At 43.9% G+C, this 23,305-nt stretch overlaps 1 protein-coding gene across 4 annotated transcripts in view; it reads left to right on the top strand.

The window, feature by feature from the left end:
* LOC148020626 (uncharacterized) overlaps positions 1 to 11,199 on the top strand; it is a 45,157-nt gene extending 33,958 nt beyond the window's left edge. The window contains exons 4-8 of one of the 4 annotated variants that reach the window (XM_087698422.1): positions 4,784 to 5,573; positions 5,838 to 6,242; positions 8,886 to 9,743; positions 10,558 to 10,650; positions 10,741 to 11,198. In XM_087698422.1, the coding sequence (XP_087554548.1) occupies positions 4,784 to 5,573; positions 5,838 to 6,242; positions 8,886 to 9,743; positions 10,558 to 10,650; positions 10,741 to 10,743 (2,149 nt within the window). In that variant the 3' untranslated portion in view covers positions 10,744 to 11,198. Of the gene's footprint in view, positions 1 to 4,783; positions 5,574 to 5,837; positions 6,243 to 8,885; positions 9,744 to 9,846; positions 10,523 to 10,557 lie in introns of those variants that run through there. The other 3 variants (XM_087698423.1, XM_087698419.1, XM_087698420.1) reach the window with 3 other exon arrangements.
* The last annotated feature ends 12,106 nt before the right edge of the window (positions 11,200 to 23,305 follow it).

Below are 23,305 nucleotides of genomic sequence, written 5' to 3'. Positions count from 1 at the left end.
TGCAAGTTGCTTGCTTTGACCTACATTTAATGCATCTCCAAAATTTGTCACCTAATCAAGAATATTGTTGCTAGCCCCATGAAGGTGTCTCTTTGCTGTCCCCTACTTGCTAAGGCCCCCAAATGGCTATCTTTTGCAACAAATTGTTGTTTTCCGATAAGAAAATGGACCTGTAGCTTTGTCCCTCTCTCTCCCAAGTTGCAAACTAACTGAATGGCTGAGACCTAGCTCCCAAAAACTTTTTGCATGGGCATTTTTGCCAAGTGGTATCTTTCTAAACTTATTTTTCAGTATTATCCAGCCATTTAATTAATTATCAAAATTAAATAATCATGAAAATTAATTTCAGCCTTTTTGACCCTGTCCAAAATTAAATGTGCCCATCCATAATTAAATTGGCTAGACCATTTGCAACTTGGAGTGGTCCCCAACCTTTGTTGGCATTAATTAATTAATTATTTAATGCTAGTTCCTAGTGTTGCTAGTGACACTTATTGGCCAAACAAATTTAAGGTCAAGACTGACACCAACCGACCCCCAAAGCCCAGTTGGCATAACTTATCATGACTTTTATCTTTGACACCCATTGCATTCTTGGGGTCCTTGGCCTGTTATCATGAAATAACTGCCATGTACATCACATGTGCTAAACAACCTTGCACATTTGATTAATAACTTACTCAAATGTTATCGGTAAGATTAAAGCGTCTTAAAATTTCATGTTCCTGTGACAAATCTTCTCCTTGAAATCCTTGCAATTGTTCTCGATTGCACTGCATTGTGCCAAAGGAAAAGCATACCGCACTTGAATTTCCGTAAGTCATTATAGTTGCAACATTGGCCATTGTTGTCCAACCATGCCATTTACCCAAACGTACTGAATATTTCCAGCAAGCATATACATAACATAAAACGGAAAAATAGTCCACAATTGTTGCTAGAAAACCATTGGATGCATCCATAACTCATATTTCTCAACTGTTTAGTCTTCAAAACCATCATAAAGCATATTCTCAACATAAACGATGGCTGAAACTGTCAATGGTATTGAGTAACATGTTGCTGTCCATGGAACCAATTGTAAACCATGGAAAACTGAGCACAATCTGAGCATAAACTGATCATTTGATGATTTGCTAATGACAACTGCTACGAATGTGACCTCTCAATTGATTGTAAAAATTGATCAGCAATTGATGCAAAACTCATTCCAAAAGTGACCATAAACGGTTCTCAAACTTATAAAAAATTGAGCTGAAACAGATCCGAGCTTTTGCCCAATTGATCATGAATTGATTCCAAATTGATACAAAAGTAGTCTTAGAGCCACGGTGACAACCATACCTATCCGCATGCATCTCACAATGACTAGTACACTGAGTAGTGACCCCATGGTAGGCACACTGTTAGCATAGTACCTTGGATGTATGTTGAATACATTTGAGATCCACTACATACGAGAGTTGTCCACAATTGGGAGAGTGGAAGTGCTATCTCCCCCCTTGAGCATCACGTAATACTCTAGACCCTTGCTTTGCTAAACCTGACTACGCCCAAAATAAAGTCGGCTCTAACTAAAAGGTATCTAGGTAAAGTTGCAACAATTGAGGATGATCTGCCAAGTCATCATCTTCCATCCATTTTACATCCATGGGTGAATAATTTTGAAACTTCACCAAATATCTCATGGAAACTTTTTCTCTAACCTTTCTTTCCTTATATGCCACAATCTGCTCGGGTATCAAGATCTCATTTAGCTCCTCAACCTCAAGCTGAATTTTAGCAGATATATCCTTTGGCACATCATCATGAAAAGGCCTCAATAAATTGACATGAAAGGGATTGTGTATCCGGCAATGTGGAGGTAATTTCAGTCGATATGCCATATCATTGATCTTTTTCAACACTTGGAAGGGCCCATATTACCTCATACTTAACTCTGGATACAATCTCTCTCTTCCTTTTATTCCCATGTGAATGTTCATACTGAGAGGCATCATCACTGCTTGATTCCATCTCACTGTATGAAGACATATTGCTGTAATTTCTTAGTTGAGAGCAAAAATCAACACTAGCACAAAGCTTTAGCTTGCAAATAGGTGCTTGGACCCACCAAATCAAGGGATTGAGTGGTAGTTCAATGATGGAATGATGGAACCAGCCTTTCTCTTTGGATAGGGTGGTAAAACTTGATTAAGCACTTAATTACAACAATTAATAATTGAGCATAAATTGAAATGTACACATTATCTTAACAACCTTGGACAATAGATACTTGATTGGCTCCAATTTTGGTGTCCCTTTTGGTACTTCTTTATATTTAATTGCTAGTGGATAGTGTACAAGTTGAGATTCCATAATCTTCTCTGTTGATCCAAAAGTCCCTTGCTGTATATACAATCAACAAGCAAGTTAGGCCAATTGCCCCTTGATTTTTATCCAAGAATTGCACAAACGGAACCACCAATTGGCCAAATGTTGTTCCAATTTACATTGGATGACTTGGTATTTGAACTCCTTGTAAATTCCACAAATTTCAAGTGTTGATTATTTTAGTGTAGGATGCCTATTCTTGTTGGCACGGGTCTCAAGGTGGCTATCAAACCCTAATTTTTGTAGAAATTTAGGGTTTATAGTAGAAATTCTCTTGTTGTACAACAAATGTGGCCGAGATATGTTAAGAATGGTTATGAAATGCTGAGATCTTTTAAGGAATTATTGGAGAAGGTTAGAGAAAGCCAAGATGAGAGAGAGATTTGATTTTCTTTGTGAGAAAATCCTAAAATTTGCTTGCTACTTGCTCCAGCCTGCATTTAATGTAGTTATCTACTACCAGGCACCTCCAAAGTGCTGTCACTTGATCAACAATGCTATTGCTAGCTCTTGGAAGGCGTCTCCAAATAGTTTCTTGCTTGCTGAGGCCCCGTAGATGGCTGTCTCATGTAGTAAATTGCTATCCTTTGAGAAAATGGACTAGCAGCTCCCTCCCTCCCTCCCTCCCTCCCTCTCCTAGGTTGTAAACTAACTGAATGGTTGAGACCTAACCCCCAAAAACGTTTTCTCAGTTTCCACGGGCATTTTTGCTAAGTGGTAGCCTTCTAAACCCAATTTTCAATATTATCTAAGCATTTAATTAATTCACAAAATTAAATAATCTTGTCCTTTTGACCTTGCCCAAAATCAAATGTGCGCATCCATAATTAAATTGGCTAGGCCATTTGCAACCTAGAGTGGTCTCCAACCTTTGTTTACCCTTAGACTGACATTAATTAATTAATGCTAGTCCCTAGTGTCACAATTGATACTTATTGGCCAAACAATTGTCATAGGGTCAAAATTGACACCAACTAGCCCCCAAAGCCTAGTTGGCATAACTTATTACAACTTTTACCTTTGACACCTATTGCATCCTTGGGTCCCTTGGCCTGCTACCATGAAATAACTGCCATGTGCATCACATGTTCTAAACAACCTTACATATTTGATTAATAACTTAATCAAATGTTATTGGCAAGATTAACGCATCTTAAAATTTCATGTCCCCGTGACAATGATTGTGTAGGAAATATAGGTGAGAGTTGAAGGAGAGAGAAACTCAGCAAAATAGACTATAGATGACGGTGATAGTGTCTAGATGATGGCAATAGGTCCAATTGATGACAACAACAGCAAATGCAAGGGTCTGGTAATAGGCACAAGCTCCAAGGTATCAGGCGACAATTGCAAGATGTAGATGAAGGTTGGGATTAAGCACCAGATGGTAGCAGATGGATGTGGGAAGCTGTGACCGTGATGTCCTCCGTGAACAAGGTGTGGGTAATAGAGATATGACTCTTGAAACCTGCAAAAATGAGATTGAGGGAGAGTGCTGAGTTGCATGCCTATTTGTAGAAAGTTTGGGGTACCCAAATTAGGGTTTTGCATGTAAGATACAGTAACTCTCTACGATCACGCTTCTTTTTAAAATAAGATGGTTTCTTCATTAATGAAGCATGTTTTGGGGCTGTTTAAGTCAGGCTGATGCATTTTTAGCTCAACATGGGCTTTCCTTTTTGTCAAGTGGTGCAGGTAGACTGTATCAAGGGGATTAGTTGATGAAGACTATCATGTGCTTTCAGCAACATAGCAAGCAAACACTTCTTTTTACTGTTTTTTTTTTTTTGGGGGGGGGGGGGGGATATATGGGTTTTGGGTATTATTCACACTCTTTTCATTCTATACCTCTACATAGGGAAGCCTTTGGGTCTCGCAGCCACCCATTTATGGTTTCACAAGCTTTATTGAAAATAGTGATCTAGTTTGTGCAATTGCCAGTTCTATGTGAAACTAGTAGTCAGTTCATCTGTTTGCATCACGAGTCATCCTACGCCCTACCTATGTTTTCAGTATTTCCACATGGTCCTGGAAAACTTCAACCTGTTTAGCTTTGTGGCGATCTGCTTTTAATGTACTGGCTGTGATGTTTGGCTGTTTCATCCTTTCAGGAGTTTTTAAGATCTTTGTGGGCCATAAAGATGCCAGTGCCAGTAATTTAGCAGGGTGGGTCTGTACTCTATAATCAATACATTTGTTTTTGGATATGACTTCCTGCCTCAGGGATATTCTGTTTCTTTTTGTGTGTTCATTTTCTCATGGCACTTGAAGAATTTTCAAATGCTGTCCTTTCTTTTGTGAATTGTATGGAAAAGCACTACTAACTTGAAAAATATGCACTTATTTGGGGCATCAGTTGTTTAGTTTTGACTGTATCTCAATGCAAACCTTGCACATGTTGTTCTTGTAGGTGCACTGTTGACCGCATTTTTGTGAGGGAAGGCATAAAGCAAAAGCTGTCCCAGCAGCTTGGGAGACTTGTTGAGGACTTGAGGATAGAGGTCCCAGTTCCTAGCTTTGAGGGTGGCGTTAGCCTTCTTGATGTTCCAGGAACTAATGATCCAAGGGCTTTGCATCAGCGTGAAACAAGAGATGCTATTGATTGTACATCATTGATTCTACTTGTTTTAGACAAGTCTGTGATGGATGTCCAAACAGAAGAGTCATTAGTTGAAAGTCTGCTTTTAGAGAGGATGCTCATGGATGAGACTACACAGTGTAGTTTAATTGTTGTTGGAATTGCAGAGAAAGACAGCAAGAAAGGTCAGACTCCAAGGGAATTGATAGATGGATTTGACCCAAAAAAGAATATTTTAAACATTTTGAGGAAAGTTTTTGGGAGGATATCATCAAGGTTGTGCAGAAATAAACGTATTGGGATCGAAGATGCACGGAGCAGAATGAATGCCCTCTTCTCAAATTCAATTTATCTGATTCCTGTTCTTCCTTTCTTATGTGCTTCACTACACCTAAGTGCCTCAAACTCGAAGCTGCATAAAGTTTACTGTGAGTCTAAAACTCACAAGAGCTGCCCTTTGTCAATGAGCAAGGAAGAATTGAAAGAGCGATGCATAGAAACAAACATACCTCAGCTGTTGGAGAGGATTCATTCAGTTCGTGTGCCGCCAAAATTAGATGATCTTTGTTGTTGCATTAAGTCAACAAAGCAGGGTTTAAAGCTCTTGACAGAACAGACTGGTGTGAGTTGGAGTGACTTGTACTTCGATTTTTATTCTCACAATCACTATCATTAGGCTTGTCACAGTTCACTAAAACTTGATAGGTGTTAATAGGCACTGATCATTGATTCTTTCAGGTTTAGGACTTGCCAATTGATCTCTCAATGTTTGAGGTGATACTTTTCCTCATGTCTAGTTTAGATATAGAATGCCACATTAAAATGCCAGTGCATGTAGACACTATTGGTTGTTTCATGTAGGTAAGTATTTGATCTTATTTTGCAGTTGGATTCCTCATATATCAAATTTCTGAAAAGAGAATGGAATCAAGCAAAAAGGGTTGCCGAGTCAGAAGTACGTCTACAGCAGGGTCCAGATAATTGTGGTGATCTATGCATGATAAATGACTTGCTAGACAAGTTTGCTGAAAAATGTCAACTCCAGCCCAAGGAAATACAAGAGATCAGTAATTCTATAAAGGAGGAGATACTGGCTCAATTACAGACTGGAGAATTCCCTTTTGGTCCATATATTGCCCAAGGTTTCAAGCCTGAAGTTATAGGACTAAATGCACAAGAGCTCCTCCGTTCTGTCGACCAAGTGTCACAACATTATATTGAGAAGGCTCTTGATGACCTTTTGATCTTTCTAAAAGGTGGTGAAGCTCGTATAGAAGCAAGCCTGGAGAAGGTAAAGCTCTTAACTATTTGAATTTTTAATAGTCAACTTGGATGGGAATATGCTTAAGTCCTAGTTATCTTGTCCACAGCATAAAGTTAAAGAATAGCAGTCAAACCAATCTCCAGATGACCATTAGCACACAAATCTCAAGATGTGAAAGGGAGAAATAATGCTGTAAATTTTCAATTTTGGACATATAAAAGGACAACCAGAGTACGCCTACATGCGCAAGTGATGGAGGGAATATATGCAGATAGGCAGTGTGAGAAACAAAAGCGAGAGAGTCTTACTTGTGAAAAAGAAAGCACATTGGATATAATCATCAAGCACATTTCCCGCATATCTAGTATCAAGGCATGCCAAGAAGAATGCCTTTTTTTGGATGCAAAATTGCCAAATTTTTGAGGAAAGCTGGCTTCAATGAAGGCTTTTGGCTCTATGATAGGTTCCCCTTTTGGAGGTCTACCTCTTGCAAAAATATTGTGTAAATCAATGTCTGAACGACTTTAGTCTTCATAGCTATTATTATCATATCAGCTAGCATAACTTGTGAAGGACTTCTTTTGCTGAAGGAATGTCAATAATAGCAGGGTTTTGTGTGCTAGCATATGCGGTCTACACACACCTCACACACAGGCATGCAGATCTGCTTTGTGCGTACATTATTTTTTTGGGTGGGTTGGACTAATTGAGAACAGTGGAATTACACTTCAGATATTTCATAACATTGTGGATGGAAGGGCACAAATTTGTGCTTCTGGTTTGACTTCTTTTCAATTGTCGTCAGTCTGTTTTGATGATCTTCACCCACTTGATATGGGTGGCCTCTACCTTACAATGAGTGTTTTTTGGCTTCCCATTCAGCCTTGAATGATTTCCAAGACAAAAATACTTCCCTATCAGGCATGTTGTTGTCATTCTTAAAGTCTGTTTGATTCTTCTTTCCATGCTTCTAGCTGAGTGACTTCCAAGACTAGTGCTTCCTGATCAGGCACCTCACCACTGTCATTCCTATCTTACCCCTCTTTCCATTTGCATGTGCATTCAGCTATACAGAGGATTTTAAAGGGTAAAATGCCTGATGCGTCCATGCTTGAAGCTAAGAGAGGAAGAGGAGTGTTGGGAGAGGGTGGGTCGTGAGATTCTCAGAGTGAAGCAATGTGGAAGCAAATGACCAAGACAAAGAGTGACTACAGAGAGAAGAGAGAGAGAGAAAGGGTGTGAAACACAAAATCTGTAGCGAAGAATGCTGTATAAGCAGAAATATACATGGGTGTAGAGAGAATGTCTGTGTTTGTCTCCACCTTGAAGATCTCAGTTTCTGTCAGCCTCGAGGCTAGTCTCCACGGTTTGCAGCTTGAAAACTAGGAGCACAATTGAGAAAGACTGCAAAAACCAGGGCCAATAAATAGGCCACAGAAAATGCCAAAAAATACCAGGTTGGCTGCAGCCGATTGGTCAGCAATCTGGCCAACCAGCTTGTCTGACTGCCATGTCAGCTGCCATGTGTCATTGCTTGGGAACTACTCTTGCCGCTCCTGCCTGTCTAGGGAATGTCTAGCTCTAACACCCCTCTCAAATCTTGGACATGGCAGAAGGCTAAGGGATCTGGAGTGCTATTGAAGTAAAGCCTGAGGAAGCGCCTTGGTAAACAAGTCTACAAGATTATCCTTTGTTTTGCAATAGACCAGGGAAATGGTCTCATCCAAAATCTTCTCTTGAATGAAATGATATTGGATCTCAATATGCTTCGTCTAAGCATGAAACACAGGATTCTTGGCCAAGGCAATGCAACTCTCATTGTCGCATAGTAGAACGGTAGGACCTTTCTGTGGGCAGCCAAGCTCCTCCAAGAGCCTGCGAAGCCACATTGTCTCACATGTAGTAAAACACGCTGCCGATACTCCGTCTCAATCGAAGATAAGGCAACCGTGGGTTACTTCTTGCTGCTCCACGAAACAGCTCCAACACCCAAGGTAAAGCAATAACCTGTTGTGGACCTCCGATGATCCACATCACCAGCCTAATCTGAATCATTCCATCTTGTAAGTACCAAGTCTGTAGCACTTGTACCAGCTGGATAATTGATCCCAAGATCAAGAGTCCCTCGTAGAAACTACAAAATCCTTTGAGCAGCTTGCCAATGCACCTGGCCAGCACACATATAGCATAACATAAGTCAACACGAGTATTAAGAAGCTAGATCAAGGAGCGAACCAACTGCCTATAATGGGTAGCATCCGCCAAAGGAGAATCGGAATGAGTTGTAGTATTTCAATTCATGTCCATAGGAGTTGTAAGAGACTTGCATCCTTCCATCTCACACATAAACTAGGGCTAATAAATAGGCCAGCAGAAAATGCCAAAAAATACCAGGTTGGCTGCAGTGTTAGCAATCTGGTCAACCAGCCTGTCCAACTGCCACATCAGCTGCCACGTGTTGCTGCCTGGGAACTACACCTGCTGCTCCTGCCAGTCCAGGGAATGCCCAGCTCTAACAGGGAGGGGGTGGTCAAGATAGTCTTCGCCAGTTCCTGCTTATTTATGAATTAAGATGTATCAAAGGTTAATGACAAACAAATTAAGATGTAGCAAAGGTTAATGGAAAATGCACAAAATTTCAAGTTTTCAATGAGCTTTTTATTGCTTCAGGTGGAAGGAGGCTCTGTGGGGCCTGCTGTGGATCTTTATGTGCAGCTGTCCAGCAGGTGGCATTTATCTTTGCAACGCTTGCGTGCAAGGTGCTTTTGTGGTGGTGCTGATGGAGGTCTTGTTGGGCAGGTTCGTGAAGTATTGCGAACTGCATACTTCAGAGGTATGAAACATGTTTATAAGCAGCTCATGCAGCGGAGCAGATCTGAGAAATGTAAAGCTTGTTTCTGTACCCTTTTGAGTCAAAATGTCCTAGGCTTGTATGCCGCTGACTATGCAAAACCAGAAATAAAAAAATATGTGGAAGCGTTTTGGAGCACTCTTTGTGAGCTTGCAAACAAGGAGTTAAAGCTTCTCTGGAAAGCATGGCAAAAACAGATCAATTTACTTGCAGCAAGTGCTGCTGAGTTCAGGGACCTTAACCATAATGATGGTAGGTTGAAAGGGTTTCAGGAGAAAATAACCATGAAATTGCAAGACTTACAGTCATTATTGGAGCAGCTGGATAAGCCTAGGGAGATTCTTCAAGGGGATTTCAGTTATGGTTACAGCCTGCTGCACCATAATTCTCAATTTTGTGGAGTTCTGATGGATGATGGAACACAAGATGGGTTTGCTTTGTCATCTCCAGATGTGCATAGAGTGAAATCAGATGTCCTAAAGGGTAATGTTGAGGGCCACATGGTACAGGAGGGTAGCACTCAAGTCACGACAGGGGATGAGCATCTACAAGCTGAGGTGGGCCACGATAAGACATGGATCAGCCCTTCAGAAGTAACAAGGGAGGCTCTGAGAGATGTTCCAAGGCCAGGTGCATGTCGACTAGCACCCCTGGTCAAAGCTCGTAGAAAAGCTCAGGTATTATCAGAAGCTGAATCACATAAATTGCAGAAGAGAGATATCTTTATAAATCGTCCCAAGAGATGAGTTCAAGACTTTTCCCTGTGCATATGATTTGCAGTGGGTGTTTTTTGTGCCAACCTTGATTTTGAAACCCCCACTTCTAAGGAGCCTTACAGTAAGCAGCACCCAGGTAATTTTTGTGTATGTCAAGCATAACCTTTCTTGAAGGAGGAAACGCTGCTGCAAAAGCCTGAAAGATTGTACAACTAGTTCGATTTCAGTAACCCTCGCACATCTCAAGTAGAGTCTGCTTAACAAGGCAAACCTCTCTTTCAGTGGTCAGAGCATATGGCATTATAACATCTGTTTCCAACATTTTTTTTGCATTTCACAGATTTTAACATAGCTATTCATAGGAAAAGGTCACAATGTCTATGCTAATAGTGTAGATATGTCGGCATTTGAATGTACTTGTAGACTGCTTTGCTTAGTAGAGATTTGATGCAGTTTACTTGCTCTGAAAGGCCTTGTCTTAAGATATGAATTTTAACAGCAATAACAGATAGAGACTATAATGTTTCAAAGCTACAACTCTCATCCTTAATGAGAACTCTGTATGCATATTTGTGGCAGTGTTTTTCTTCAATTAATTGATCTTTAAAATGCCCAATTTTTTCATGGCTTGTATTTTGAATAGTCAAATTCAAACTAATTCAGCTGACGTGCATCCAATACTAGTCTCCTGGGACTAAACATTTTTACTAAGCCCAATAGGCCCGTGTTGCTGCAATTGAAGTGTATGGAGTCTTGATGCAACAGTTATTTGCAGTGCAAAGCAGCAAGAAAGATGCTGTATGTGGAATCGCATTTGTCAAGATCAGATTTTTGCGTTACATTATCAAAGATTTGGCAACCTAGATGTGTAAGAAACACTTGTTGAAAAATAATACTTGTATTGTATTGTAGTATAGCACCGTTGTGGACCTTATACTCGTATTCTGTTGTAGTACAGTAACCATTGTGGACCTTTTATAGTAGAGAATACTCGCTCAATAGTTTGGAGTTTTCAGCTTGGAAATGGCAATCCTCATTTGGAGGGGTGTCTGATGAGTAAATGGCTCTTGCATGCTGTGGCCCAGTTCCATGAAGGTCTTGCTGTTCCATGTGGAGGTGCTCAATTCTGTCTCCATGACCTTCCAGCACTATTGGCAACTTTAATGGCAACATCAGATAATCAATTGGATGCCTAGCAAGAGTCAATGGAGGTTCACAAAGATGATAAGAGAGGTGCTAGATCTATGATTGATCATTGTGGGAGCTTCTCGCATTTCTTTTGATGCCATGGGGGATTGTGCAATCCCTTATGAGTTTTTAGGTTCCTTTCATGAATGTGTTGAAACCCTAGTGGAGTATCGCCCAAGTATATCGCCACTTGCCCGGTCAACCCCCAACAATACTTGTCCCTTTTAGTAAGTTTGGTATAATAAAAATCAACTAACTGGAGTTCTTTGTTGTAAAATGTAACTTGAATTAATGTTTTGTTTTTTGGAGTCAATAAAGGGTTTAAATAATGGTAGGGTAGCTATTTAACGTTATGAGAATCAAGTATTGGAACATTCAAACGACTCTTGTCAACTAAGAATATCACTTACAAAGTTGGTTTGTCCTAATTATATTAAGGGTTATTGTAATTCTTGGCATCAAATTTCTTTATGGAATTGACTTTTTTATCATTTTAGTATTTTGGGCTGCCATAATTCTTGGCATCGAGTTTTCTTTGAGATTGGACCTTTTAATCAACTAGGTGCGTCACTTGGACTCCAGAACATTGGCGTAATGTCTAATGATTTTGATTGAATGAGTTACACATCAACACTTATATTAGATTCATGTTTATGGTTGGAGCTAATAATGTCACAAAGCTAACTTACTTAGATTGGACATGTGACACACACATGTTGAAGCAATGGCAAAAGGGCAAAAGCAAAATACACAAGCTACGGGAGAGCATGACAAAGTTGACAACTCTACATGATGGATAATGAGAAGAGCAAAAGATAACTATGCAACCTAAAATGAACGAGGGAAGGGTGTGCACAACTTTGTGAGAGAGCCTCTCAAGGAGGGAAAAACTTTGGTAATTGTGCCCACCCAAAAGTACCTTAGTCTATGATATAATCCTTGGGACAAAGGAATGAACAAGTGTGGGGATAATGGAATGAATGTGTATGGATATAGGTAATCCATTTACGAAAACATATTGGAATCTTATATAAGAATTTTTTATTTCTTGAGACGGTCTTCATAAATAGATCAACAACTTATGCGTGCACATAGATTAAGTTGATTACACCCATTGTGGGTTGCTTCAATATATGGTGGTGATGGTATAAATCCCTCTCATACAAAATTATTAATTAAGGATATAGTGGATCAATCTAGGAAAGAGCATGTGTTCTAATGTTTACAAGAAGCATCGAATTTCTTATTAGGGAGCTTGCCTTCATGAATAGATAAAGTAAGTTGTCATGTGTAGGCACATGGATGAAGCTGATCGTATTACTAGAGTCACATGATATATAATGGCAATGCATGTCAACATGCTTTGTCCATCAAGTATAAAGATTGTATACTTAGAAATGAAGCATGTTGACTATTAATGTAGATAGTGGTAGGATATTAATGAAGGAGCACAAATGCTCAATCATTGTTGTGAAGGTTTCGATGTACTTAGTTTCAAGAGTAGCAGTGGCCATAGTAGATTGTTTTTTGCTCTTTGCTCAACCAACATACATGGCACAACAATAAAAGAGAGAGATGCACTAATAGGCACTTTGGTGTTAGGACAACATGCCTAATTAGCAAAAAGTATATAACCATGGATCAATATCATAATGATAGAAAACGTAGCATGCTCTTGTGTGTACACTACAACAACATCCATTTCACCACTTGCAATGCATCAAACTTGGATTGTGCTTAAATATGCTCATAGGTGATATTGTAAACTATTGTGGGCATTGATCCGCAAGATCACGACGCAGTTACACAGATCCCAAGTCTAACTCTACACACAGATCCTAAGTCTTTGCACATCAATGCTTTTTGGGAGGGCATTGAAATGCACGCAGTTTTGCCCGTCCTAGCCTTAGGGGACATGACTCGGAAGGGAATTGTAGACACAGGCGCCGGTGTTAGTGTGCTAAACCATGTGGTCCTAGAGGCATGGGGAAACCCTCCCATAGAGACCGCTAGATTCAATGTCACGCTAGCAAACGGAATGAAGGTAAGACCATTTAGGGTCTTAAAGAATTGGTTGGTAAAGATTGCCGGTGTGCGCTTCTCGGTAAGCTTCATTGTCATGAAGGGAGTGGATTACGACATACTATTAGGCCGACCTTGGATGAGGAATGCACGAGTCATAGAGGATTGGGGCAATGGATTGATTTTCCTAGGGAACAGAACTAGTGCAGTGAGGGTAGAGATGGACACTTGGACGACGACGTCTGTTGACCTGGCTACCATCTCGGCCATGCTAAAAGGCAATACTCAACTGACCAAGCCCTATGGATCGCTAGCTAGATATATTTCCTACCCTGAGGATGAGAGGGATTGGATGCACGTGCTGGCAACCATTGACCTACCATTCTCGAATGAGGAAGGACCACATCAGCAGGCTGCTAAAACCACCATAGTGCCAACTGAAGAGCTAGTTGTGCCGCTTTGCATGATGGTAGGAAGCTCGCTCAACCCAGGCAAACCAGCCTCGTCTCACATCCCCAACAACAAACTAGAGCTTCAGGAGATCGTAGAGTATTTGACCGATTAATTGAACGGCAATTTGGCCTCTAACTTAAAGCCTCTACGTGACCTTCTAGCTAAACCAGAATGGAAATGGAACAAAGTCCATGACCTGAACTTGTTATATAACTGGGCTTTAGTTACTGACGACAAGGAGAGTGAATAGGGAAGCTTAGGGGATGATGAGCAGTCAGAAGAACATGACCCGGACGATGAGGAGTATGAGGACTGTTGCTTTGCGAGAGAAGAGAGTGAAGAAGAGGTAGACACGATAGAGTACGACACGGAGAGAAAAGTGATAGAGCAAATCAGGGCAGACTTAAGGCCTAGGAAGGAAGGGCTCAGTCAAAACGAAAAAGGAGTCATACTAATGGAGTGTGACAGATCCTAGCTGGAACGAATAGAAGCCGTAAATTACGGGCAAGCTGGAGTAGCACAACGGTGGGTAATCCCAGTGCTCAAGACAGATTCACCTACGGAACTAAGACCCCCTGGGGAAACACCTTCCTCAAGTGAAGGATGCGAGTTCAACTCAGAGTCGGAAGTTAGTACTGAGAGTGATCCCGAGATACCGCAACCATTTGAGGTCAAACACACCAAGGGAGACTTGCCAGTCCACCTGAGGTGCAGGAGGCTAAAAGAGGAGGCCAGGAAGCAAGCAAGGGGCTCGGAAGCAGAAAGGCAGAGGAAACCATAGGATTTGCCCAAACGGTTTACAAAATTTAAAAAGGGTGACAGAGTGGTGGTCCTGCTAGGTGCAAAGAGAGAAGGTCAGACTAGTGAACCGATAGAGGGACCCGCCAAAGTCAAGGAGGTTAACTTGGCTGGAAAAGGCGAAAAACGAAGACCGGTATTCGTCGCAGATGACTTGGTGGAAGAGGAAGAGACCAAACTTGTTGCGCTCCTGCAAGAGTATATCGACGTGTTTGCTTGGACACTGGACGAACTTAAGGGAGTCGACCCTAGGGTTGTGACTCATAACATCCCAATCATTCCAGATGCAGTGCCAACAAAACAATGACCTTACCCCATGAATCCTAAACACGCCCATGCAATGAAGGAGGAGATTGACAAACTCATGAGGGCAAGTTTCATATATAAGATCGAGCACACGGACAGGGTGTCGCCTATCATGATTGTCATGAAGAAAAATGGAAAAATCCGAGTGTGCGTCAACTACAAAAAAGTGAATGCCGCTACGAAAAGGGATAATTATCCTTTACCTTATACCGAGCACATGCTGGAGAGGGTAGTAGGGAAGGAAGCCTACAGTTTTCTGGATGGCTTCTCGGGTTACAATCAGGTACAAGTGCACCCTGACAATAGGCACAAGACTGCCTTTGCCACGGAATGGGGCGTATTCGCCTACATTGTCATGCCTTTTGGGCTAATGAATGCACCCGCAACTTTCCAGCGCCTAATGTGCACCATCTTTAAAGACATGCTTAGGCGCGAACTAGAAGTGTTCGTAGATGACCTATGTTTACACTCTAGTTGGGACGAACACTTCAAGAAATTGCGAGCTGTCTTTGAAAGGTGTAGGATGTACCACCTCTCGCTAAACCCCTTAAAGTGCTAGTTCTGGGTAAAACACGGATGCATCTTGGGGCACGTAGTGTCAAGGAACGGCATTGCCACTGACTTTTCCAAAGTCAGAGTCATTGTTGACCTACCGCCACCTGACAACTACAAGGGAGTTCAGTGCTTCTTGGGACACACTAGATATTATCGACGATTTGTGCTAAATTATGCATTAATAGCTAGACCTTTGTACAAGCTGTTGATAGTGTCTGAGTGAACGGAGGACTGCCAGCGCGCATATGAAGAATTGAAAAAGGCTCTTACGACTGCACCAATCTTGCGAGCCCCAGACTGGAATGTAACGTTCCATGTGCACATAGACGCCTCTAAGTTCGCTATTGGAGCCGTGCTATGCCAGCCTGGTGAGCATAATTTGGATTACCCGGTGAGTTTTGCTAGCAGGCAGCTCACAGAAACCGAGATGAACTATTCCACGACAGAAAGGGAGGGGTTGGCCATGGTATTTGCAGTAAAGAAATTTAGGCATTACCTATTGGCCACTCCCTTTGTCTTCTTCGTTGACCATGAAGCCCTACTATATCTTGTGAACAAGCCTTGCGCTATGGGGCGCATAGCTAGATGGTTACTCCTTTTACTGGAGTTTGACTTCTCTGTGGTTGTACGCAAAGGAAAGCAGCACTACATGGCTGACCACATGTCCCGCATACCCACAGGAGAAGCCACTGGACAAGGCGTGCCTGATGATTTACGGCCATCTTTTTAACTTGTCTAGTGAACGAGAATTGTTTAGAGCTGATCTGACGCCATATTGGGCCGATGACATAGTGCAAGTGCTAGAAAATGGACTACTGGAGCGACCCATTGAGAAGGCCAGGCTGAAGAGACTTATCCTAAAAATTCAGCCCTATCAACTGATAGCGGGCCAACTCTACAGGTTGGGACAAGACGATTTAGTGCGTAGATGCGTGTGTGAGCATGAGATGCACGACGCATTAAACGAAGCACATGGTGGAATCGCTGGAGGACACTTTAGTGAGGACACAACGGCCCGAAAGGTGCTACAATCCCAGCTATGGTGGCCCACCCTATTCCGCGATGCAGCTAAATTTGTAAAGCATTGCGATGAGTGCCAAAGGACCAGAGTGCCTGTGCGGAAGGACAAGATGGAGTTGAGCCCTATCGTAGCCCGACAACCCTTTGAAAAATGGGGCATCGATTTTATTGGGCCTGTCAGTCCTGCAGCACAATATTCCCAAGCTCGATACATCATAGTGGCAACCGACTATTTAACGAAATGGGCAGAGGCACGAGCCACGAGGAAGAACGATGCTAGGACCACTGCTAAGTTCTTGTGGGAGCAGGTCATTTCACGGTTCGGTTGTTTGACAAGCATGTCATGCAGAGAGACTTCGAACAAGGGGACCTTGTTCTGCTGTACTCGGTAAAAGGACATAAACAGAAGATGAAGTTTCGGGGGCTAGGGCCTTTAGGGTACGCGTAATTGGTAGGACCGGAAATGTCGAGTTGGAGACACTTGACGGTGAGGGAATAGGCTTTTTTAATGGCACCCGCATTAAGAAGCACTATTCTCCTTCACATCCATTACATGAGCCACCCATGCTAGAACCCCCACTGAACATCCGCATGGCTACTGTAACTGACCTGACAGATTAGGATAAAGAAGTAGTGGCACCGGCATACCTGCGGATCACAGTTGCAGCAGGAGCGGTGTATTCTTTTGACGCCTTGATTGATAAAGGTGCTGACTAAAACATCCTAACACATGACCATTGGACACGCATTGGTCAACCGCAACTACAGCCCACTAACGCTCAACTCACCCCGTTTGGGGGTACCGCTTACCCACTCCTAGGGAAATGCAAGGTGGTCGTTTCCATCGAGTCTGAAAGTTTATCGGCCTTCTTCCATGTGTTGCCTGGCACCAAGGATGCTGGTAATGTATCACTATTAGGTCACACTTTCAAGAAACAAACCAACTGTAATGTGGATTACAACCTAAATCACATACATCTTGCCATTGGCAATGTGCGCATAGTGACGACTTTCAGCAAGGGCTGCCCTAACTCCCCCACTTTTACGAAGCCGCCGATAGAAACCCCCACGACCATGCTTCAGCCCAGGTCTAAACAAACGGAAACTACGGCCTCGTGCCGAGTTCTCAACCCCAGACCCATGACCACCAGGAGCGCTCACAAGGCCAAAGAGTCCAAGTTTCTATGGATGCCGAAATGGCAAAAACCACATTAGGGTAAACCACCCAAGTGTGACCCTAAACGTGCAAATTATCAACCGTCCCGACCCAAGAGGTAGTCTAGCCACTACCGCCGTAGATGTACAACCACGCAGCGCTGGATTCCCAAAGATCTCTTGCAGGCACAAGGATACTACGAGGGCAATCCCTGGATTTGGGCGCCTAAAAATGGCCAGCTAAGAAGCTCATCTACAAGCAATCTATTCCTAACGAGAGAGGTTTACATAAGTGGCGCCCAGAACACAATTCGTAGGCCAGGGCCAGCGATGGCTAACAAGCCTTAGCTCATCTATCGACCAAAGCAAATGCCCCAGGTCCTAAACCTACCTAATCCTGAGAACTTACAAACCACGATTACTGCTCACTCAGAACCAAGTACAACCCCCGTGCCTCTAGAGCTTCCTACATCATCTCAAAGGGCTTCCCAGTGCGAGGCCCGACCCGTGACACCGATGAGGAAGTCGCAATTATCTAGTCCACTTGCACCAGCCCCACCAGAGGGTCTTAAACCTTCATACGCAATAGGACCTTTCCTCTCTTTGGCTAAGGACCTTGCCGCAACTTCTGGGGACGATTTAATAACCTGCATTAAAATGTTAGATGAAACTTTCACTACATTTGCTAGAAGCTACGAGAGGCTAGACCTAGGTCTTCTTGACGAAACACTTGCTTTGGCGGTTCGTGCATTACCATGCACTTGGGAGGAATACGAACTTATGACCACTAAAGTTCCCAAAATTGCTGCTGAACTGATAGCAAATGATGAAATCTCGAAGGATTAGGCTGCACTCAGAAGGCTTATTACCTCTTATCGAAAGCCTCTGCGTTCTGCTCCTGAACAGGAGCTGCAAGAGCTCACACAGATGGCAAGCTCACCTTCCACATTATTGCAGCAGTGGTTTACACTAAGGATCCAATGGGAGAAAAAAGGTCGTCGCATAATGACCAATGCTGAGCAACGTAGGGCAATCAAAACTATCGAATATGACCCCACGTACGTGGCACCTATCTCGTTTAGGGTCTTGGCCATGACCCGTTGATCAGCATCTGGATGACCATGTGCTCGCCCACCCCTACATTGACCAATTCCTCACCCAAGAGGAATTACATGTTGCTAGTCGCCTCAGTACCGGAGATCTCTTCCACGATGTTTTGACCTACATTTCCCAAGTCTCCATCCAACCATCCACTCTGGATTGTCATGCCCAACTCGAATACAATCCAAACTTCTACGATTGGCTATTAGCTAGGTAAGTCAACCCATGCGAACAAGTGCTTTCCTCATCCTTCCTGTGCTAATCCTAGGAAGGATTCTTTGCAAGATTCTTGACGGAGGGGGGAGTAAGGTGACCAAGAGCAGAGCAAGGATGAAAAGTTATGTTATCTAGCTAGCAGATTGTTAATTAAGAAAGTTTCTATGGAGGAATATTGCAGAATAAAACAATAGCAATGGTCAAACCTCTAAGCAAGTGTGCCCACTTTAAGCCCATCTATTCTTCTCTCAAACTTAGTTCTAATTAGAAATGCGCCGATTGTTAGGCATTAAATGTTGGCATGGTGTGTTGACAGGTCACCGCCATGGCAGGACAAGACAAAGGAGGCAAACTACCATTCTCAGAAGAGGAAATGACCAAATTCAGTATCGCCATCGAGACGCGCAGATTCAGTCACTTCACTTTCAAGCACACACTGAATTTGGACGAAGCCATCATGGAGGAACCTGCTATCAAGGACTTAGTGGACAGATGCCATCTCCACAAGTATGTGGAGAAGGTGGGGCAGGCGGTGGATTACAGCATGTGCGCGGATTTCCTGAGGAATTTCGACAAAAGACGGAACTGTGGCACCATCACAGTAAGGACAGGGGAGCAAGAAAGGAGAATCGAAGTGCCCCTCAATGCAACGATCATAGAAAAGGCCCTGGGGCTTGTGCCAAAGAAAGAGAGAAGGCCGAGGCGAGACGTTTACACCATGCTGGGAGTCAAGAAAGAAGCGGTGCATACTGTGGATGGAATCAGCTTGGCTGATATCCCGGACCCAGTGGTGAAACTACAAGAAAAAATGATCCATACCCTCTTCTCGGGCGAGCGTTACAATGCGCTGATGAACAGGATCGGGGTCCCACTATTGGAAAGCATAGCAGCAGGAACCCCTGAAGAAATAGACTGGAATGGATTCGTACAGAAGACCATTCAAAGTTCAACTGCCCTCCTCACTCCGGCGGAAGCACCAGCAGAAGGAGAGCCCCCTACCTCAATAGCGCATTCTGCAAGGAAGAAACCGGCGTCGAAAGCGGCTACAATCAGATATGGGGGAATCCTGACAGCCATCATAGACGAAGCAATAAAGAATGAGGGCGTCATGGAGGAGGAAGCGGCGCATCAAAGCTCATCTCACCATGTCAGAGGGGAATCGAGCGAAAGAACAGTGAGCGACGAGGGAGAGCAGGAAGTGCCACCTCTGCAAGCAACCAAACCCGCAGAACAAAGCAAAAGTGATAGGAAACAGAAGGAGAAAAAAGAGAAATTAAGTAAGGAAGAACGGGCTAACATAAAAAAGGCTAAGAAAGAGTCTCGAAGGGCCGAGGAAGAAAAGAGGAGGAAAGAGGAGGAGGAGCTCGCCAGAATAGGAGAGGAGTCGAAGAAGGCGGAAGAGGATAGTAAAAGGAGGGCAGAGGAAGAGGTTGAGGAGCAGCGACTCAAGGAACTGACTGAACTGGCGGAAGCCACCCGAAGGTCGGTGGAAGAGACCCATGGGGATGGAGAACTCGAACCCGCAAGCCCCGGCCATAAAGCCGAAACCAACGCAAGTGTGGAAGCAGCACCAGTGGTCGTAGGCAAGGGCAAGTCCCTCCTACATCCACTCCCTCCCTCCTTTGTGCCAACAACAACTGAAATCACGACCGCCGCCACTGCACACCCCATGCCTCCTCTCGATACGGCACAGCTCATGACCATGATGCAGATGCTCGTAAGCAGGGTGGCTGAAATTGCCCCTGAAACTCGATTGAAAAGGCCCGCCGCCGCAGATGCAGAGTCTCGGCAAGATCCCAAATGACAGAGGCTAGAGGCATCGACTACCACGCCCAATAATCCCATACTTGACGCAGACTATGACGCATATGTAGCTGAGTTACTAACACAACTGGACAAGGCAAAAGAAGAAAAGAAGGTGGCGCTGCTGAAACTAGAGAAAGAAAAGGAGACGTCAGCGGCCCTCAGGCTAGAGGTCTCAAGGCAGGAAGTTGACAGACGGAGAGAGATGAAGGCTCTGCAAGACCAGCTAGAAGAGAAAACGAAGCAAGCCCAAACCAATGAAAGCCGCCTTAGGCAAAGGCTGGAGGATGAGGAGCAGAGCCTGGTAGCGGAACAAAGGAACATAAAGCTTCTGATGCAGCAATACAGTGATCTCCAACAAAGGGTGGCCCAAGTGGAAAAGCTCTACCGGAAGGTTCAGGAAGGCGAAGCCACTGTTCCACAAGAATATGCAGTGGAGCCCCAGTCATGGCACGAGAAAGAGGATCATGACAGGCTAATAAGGGAAATCGAATTCCTAAAAAATTAAGGGCCAGGGGTCTCAGCAACTCAAGCAAAACGACTACAGGATGAAGTGTAGAGACTGCAAGATGCGCTGGAGACCTCCCAAGAGGACGTGGAAGCCCTCATGGCCATGACCTTTAATCAGAAGAGGCTGCTCCGCGCTGAAATCCAGAGCCTAGAATAGTTGGTCCAAGAGAAATCAAAAATCCTGACCGAAGCGCACCAGAGGCTCAGCATTGATGATCAAGCAAGAGGGATCGCTGAAGGGCAACTCGCTTAGAAACTAAATGAAAGAAACCAGTTATGGTTCATATCAAATGAGCAGCAACAGGTGGTAATCACCCTGGCGGGCCAACTAGAGGAACAAAGGCAAAAGATGGAGGAGAGAGCCGTGGAGTGGGAAAGAAAACTTTGATAGGGTGAGGGATTTAACAGAACGTCTTGCAGTGGCAGAGTGTGAAAGAATACTGGCCGAGGCTAGGGTTGAGGCTGCAGAGATAACCACTAAGACCCAGCGACAGGCCTTTCTCAACACGGTGCTCCACGTGACGCAAGCCGAGGGCGATGATACAGTGGAATAGGTAAAAAGAAAGTTGGAACTAAGCACCCGGGCGCTGCGATACGGCCTTCAAGAGTGGGAGCTTCCAACAAGTACAGGAATAACTAAAGAGCAACAGTTCTACTACTTGCGCTGTACAGGCCTTTCCACTACGGAGCTCAAGGAGTTGGGTTTTCAGAAGCAGGAGCAGCCACCGCCACCACCACCAGTCGTTCCTCTTGTGGTAGCGCGAAATGTCGAAGAGGGCCCGGACTTCGAGTAAGATGAGGAAGAAGAGCCACAAAGGATGCCGAGTCCGCCTAAACCAGAGATCCCACAGGAGGAACCTGCCGACGCCGAGCTACCCGAACGCATAATTGCAACAAGGAGAAGGAGGCAAGAGTTAGAAGAAGAGGCCCAATGCCAAGCGCGCATATTTCCACGACAACTTCCTGAGGAGCCCATGCCAGTGCGAAATGATACACATCCTATAGATTGGCCCCATGAGTTGGTCATATGGTGCCAGAGAGAGCTACATAAGAGGCCATTCGAGCTCTCATTCACTTTTCCACGATCCCTAGACCGGGCCCTACCTCTAGGAGTCGTAGCCAAGATCAAAGATTTGGCTAACGAACTCGCAAACAGATGGATGGAAGAGAGAAGCATGATAGTAACCAGGTGGAGGCAAGAGCCATGAGAATACTGGGAAGACAAGGTCGGTCTGGTTTCCAAATCCGTCCAAGGCTACTAGGCACAGCCGAAATGGCAGAGGAGGATTTGGGACACCAATTTTGATGCCTGGACCGCATTTTGTAGCTCCCTCCCCGAAGAGCGTAATGATCCCATCTACATGCCCTACCCCCTTAGGCATGGAGTGGATTACAACAGAGATTTGCATGGGGATTTTGACTTCCCGAGAATCTATAATGTAAATGCTAGAAGCCCGGAGGAGTGCTCAGTATTTAGGGCAGAAGATATACTTCCCTCCATAAATCGTTTCCTTGTAGATATCTCTTCCTGCCCCGATCCAACATTCTTAACCACTTGTAATTACCTCCGACTTCTCAAATTCCTGCTACTCCAGAAACCTGCAGCAGAGGAAGCCCACCTCCCTCCACTCTTTTTTGATCTTAACCTAGGAATAGATAGTAGAGCCATGACGAGGTTGATGATGCGCGGTACTCTCCTCCCGGCCTTCTGCTTAGAACTATTAGAAAATATGAGTGACACCTGTTTTGCAAGGTGTAATCACCCCTTTTTGTCCACCACTCCTCTAAGAGCTAGAGCCGGTATTAAGGAATACCTACAAAGTCGCGCATTTTTATCACAATGCTTGCGACCACCCCGTGACTAAATAGGTGCCCCATACATCGCCCAATGTCCTCTCTCTCATTCACCACAAAAAAAAAAAAAAACCTCTCTAGCCCCTCCCCCACTTCACACTCAGGGCACATCAAGGGTAGGACTTTCAGACCTGTCATCTTGAGTTTCGCACCGCACCTCAGAAGCCGCACAAACTGGGTCCTCAAGTGTGGGACATTACCAAGGGCTTGCCCAAGGTTAGACCCATCTCCCAGTTCAACTAGCACGCGCACCATGCACTGCACAGTGAGACAGACACACTCCCTAGGAAGTGCACCACTTTTCTTGCAGGTTATGTTTATGTTTCAAGAATGGGCTGCTTGGCTGAAGGCGATCGTCTACTACATCCTCCAATGACAAGGAATTTTTCGAGAAGTGGGACATGACCCCATTACTGCAACTTCAGGAGCTTTGCTGCGAAGGTTTCAATAGCTCCACAGATTTCATGTTGACAACCATCCGCCCACTGATGGGCTGCCATTGGCATAGATCTTGGAACCTCACCATCTGATGATCCATGCCC

Source organism: Lygodium microphyllum, chromosome 18 (assembly GCF_053477565.2).
Source record: "Lygodium microphyllum isolate KBCC chromosome 18, Lygodium_microphyllum_v1.1.10, whole genome shotgun sequence".
Taxonomy (NCBI): domain Eukaryota; kingdom Viridiplantae; phylum Streptophyta; class Polypodiopsida; order Schizaeales; family Lygodiaceae; genus Lygodium; species Lygodium microphyllum.
The sequence above is the reverse complement of the archived record's forward strand: the minus strand, read 5'-3'. Positions and strand labels throughout refer to the sequence as shown.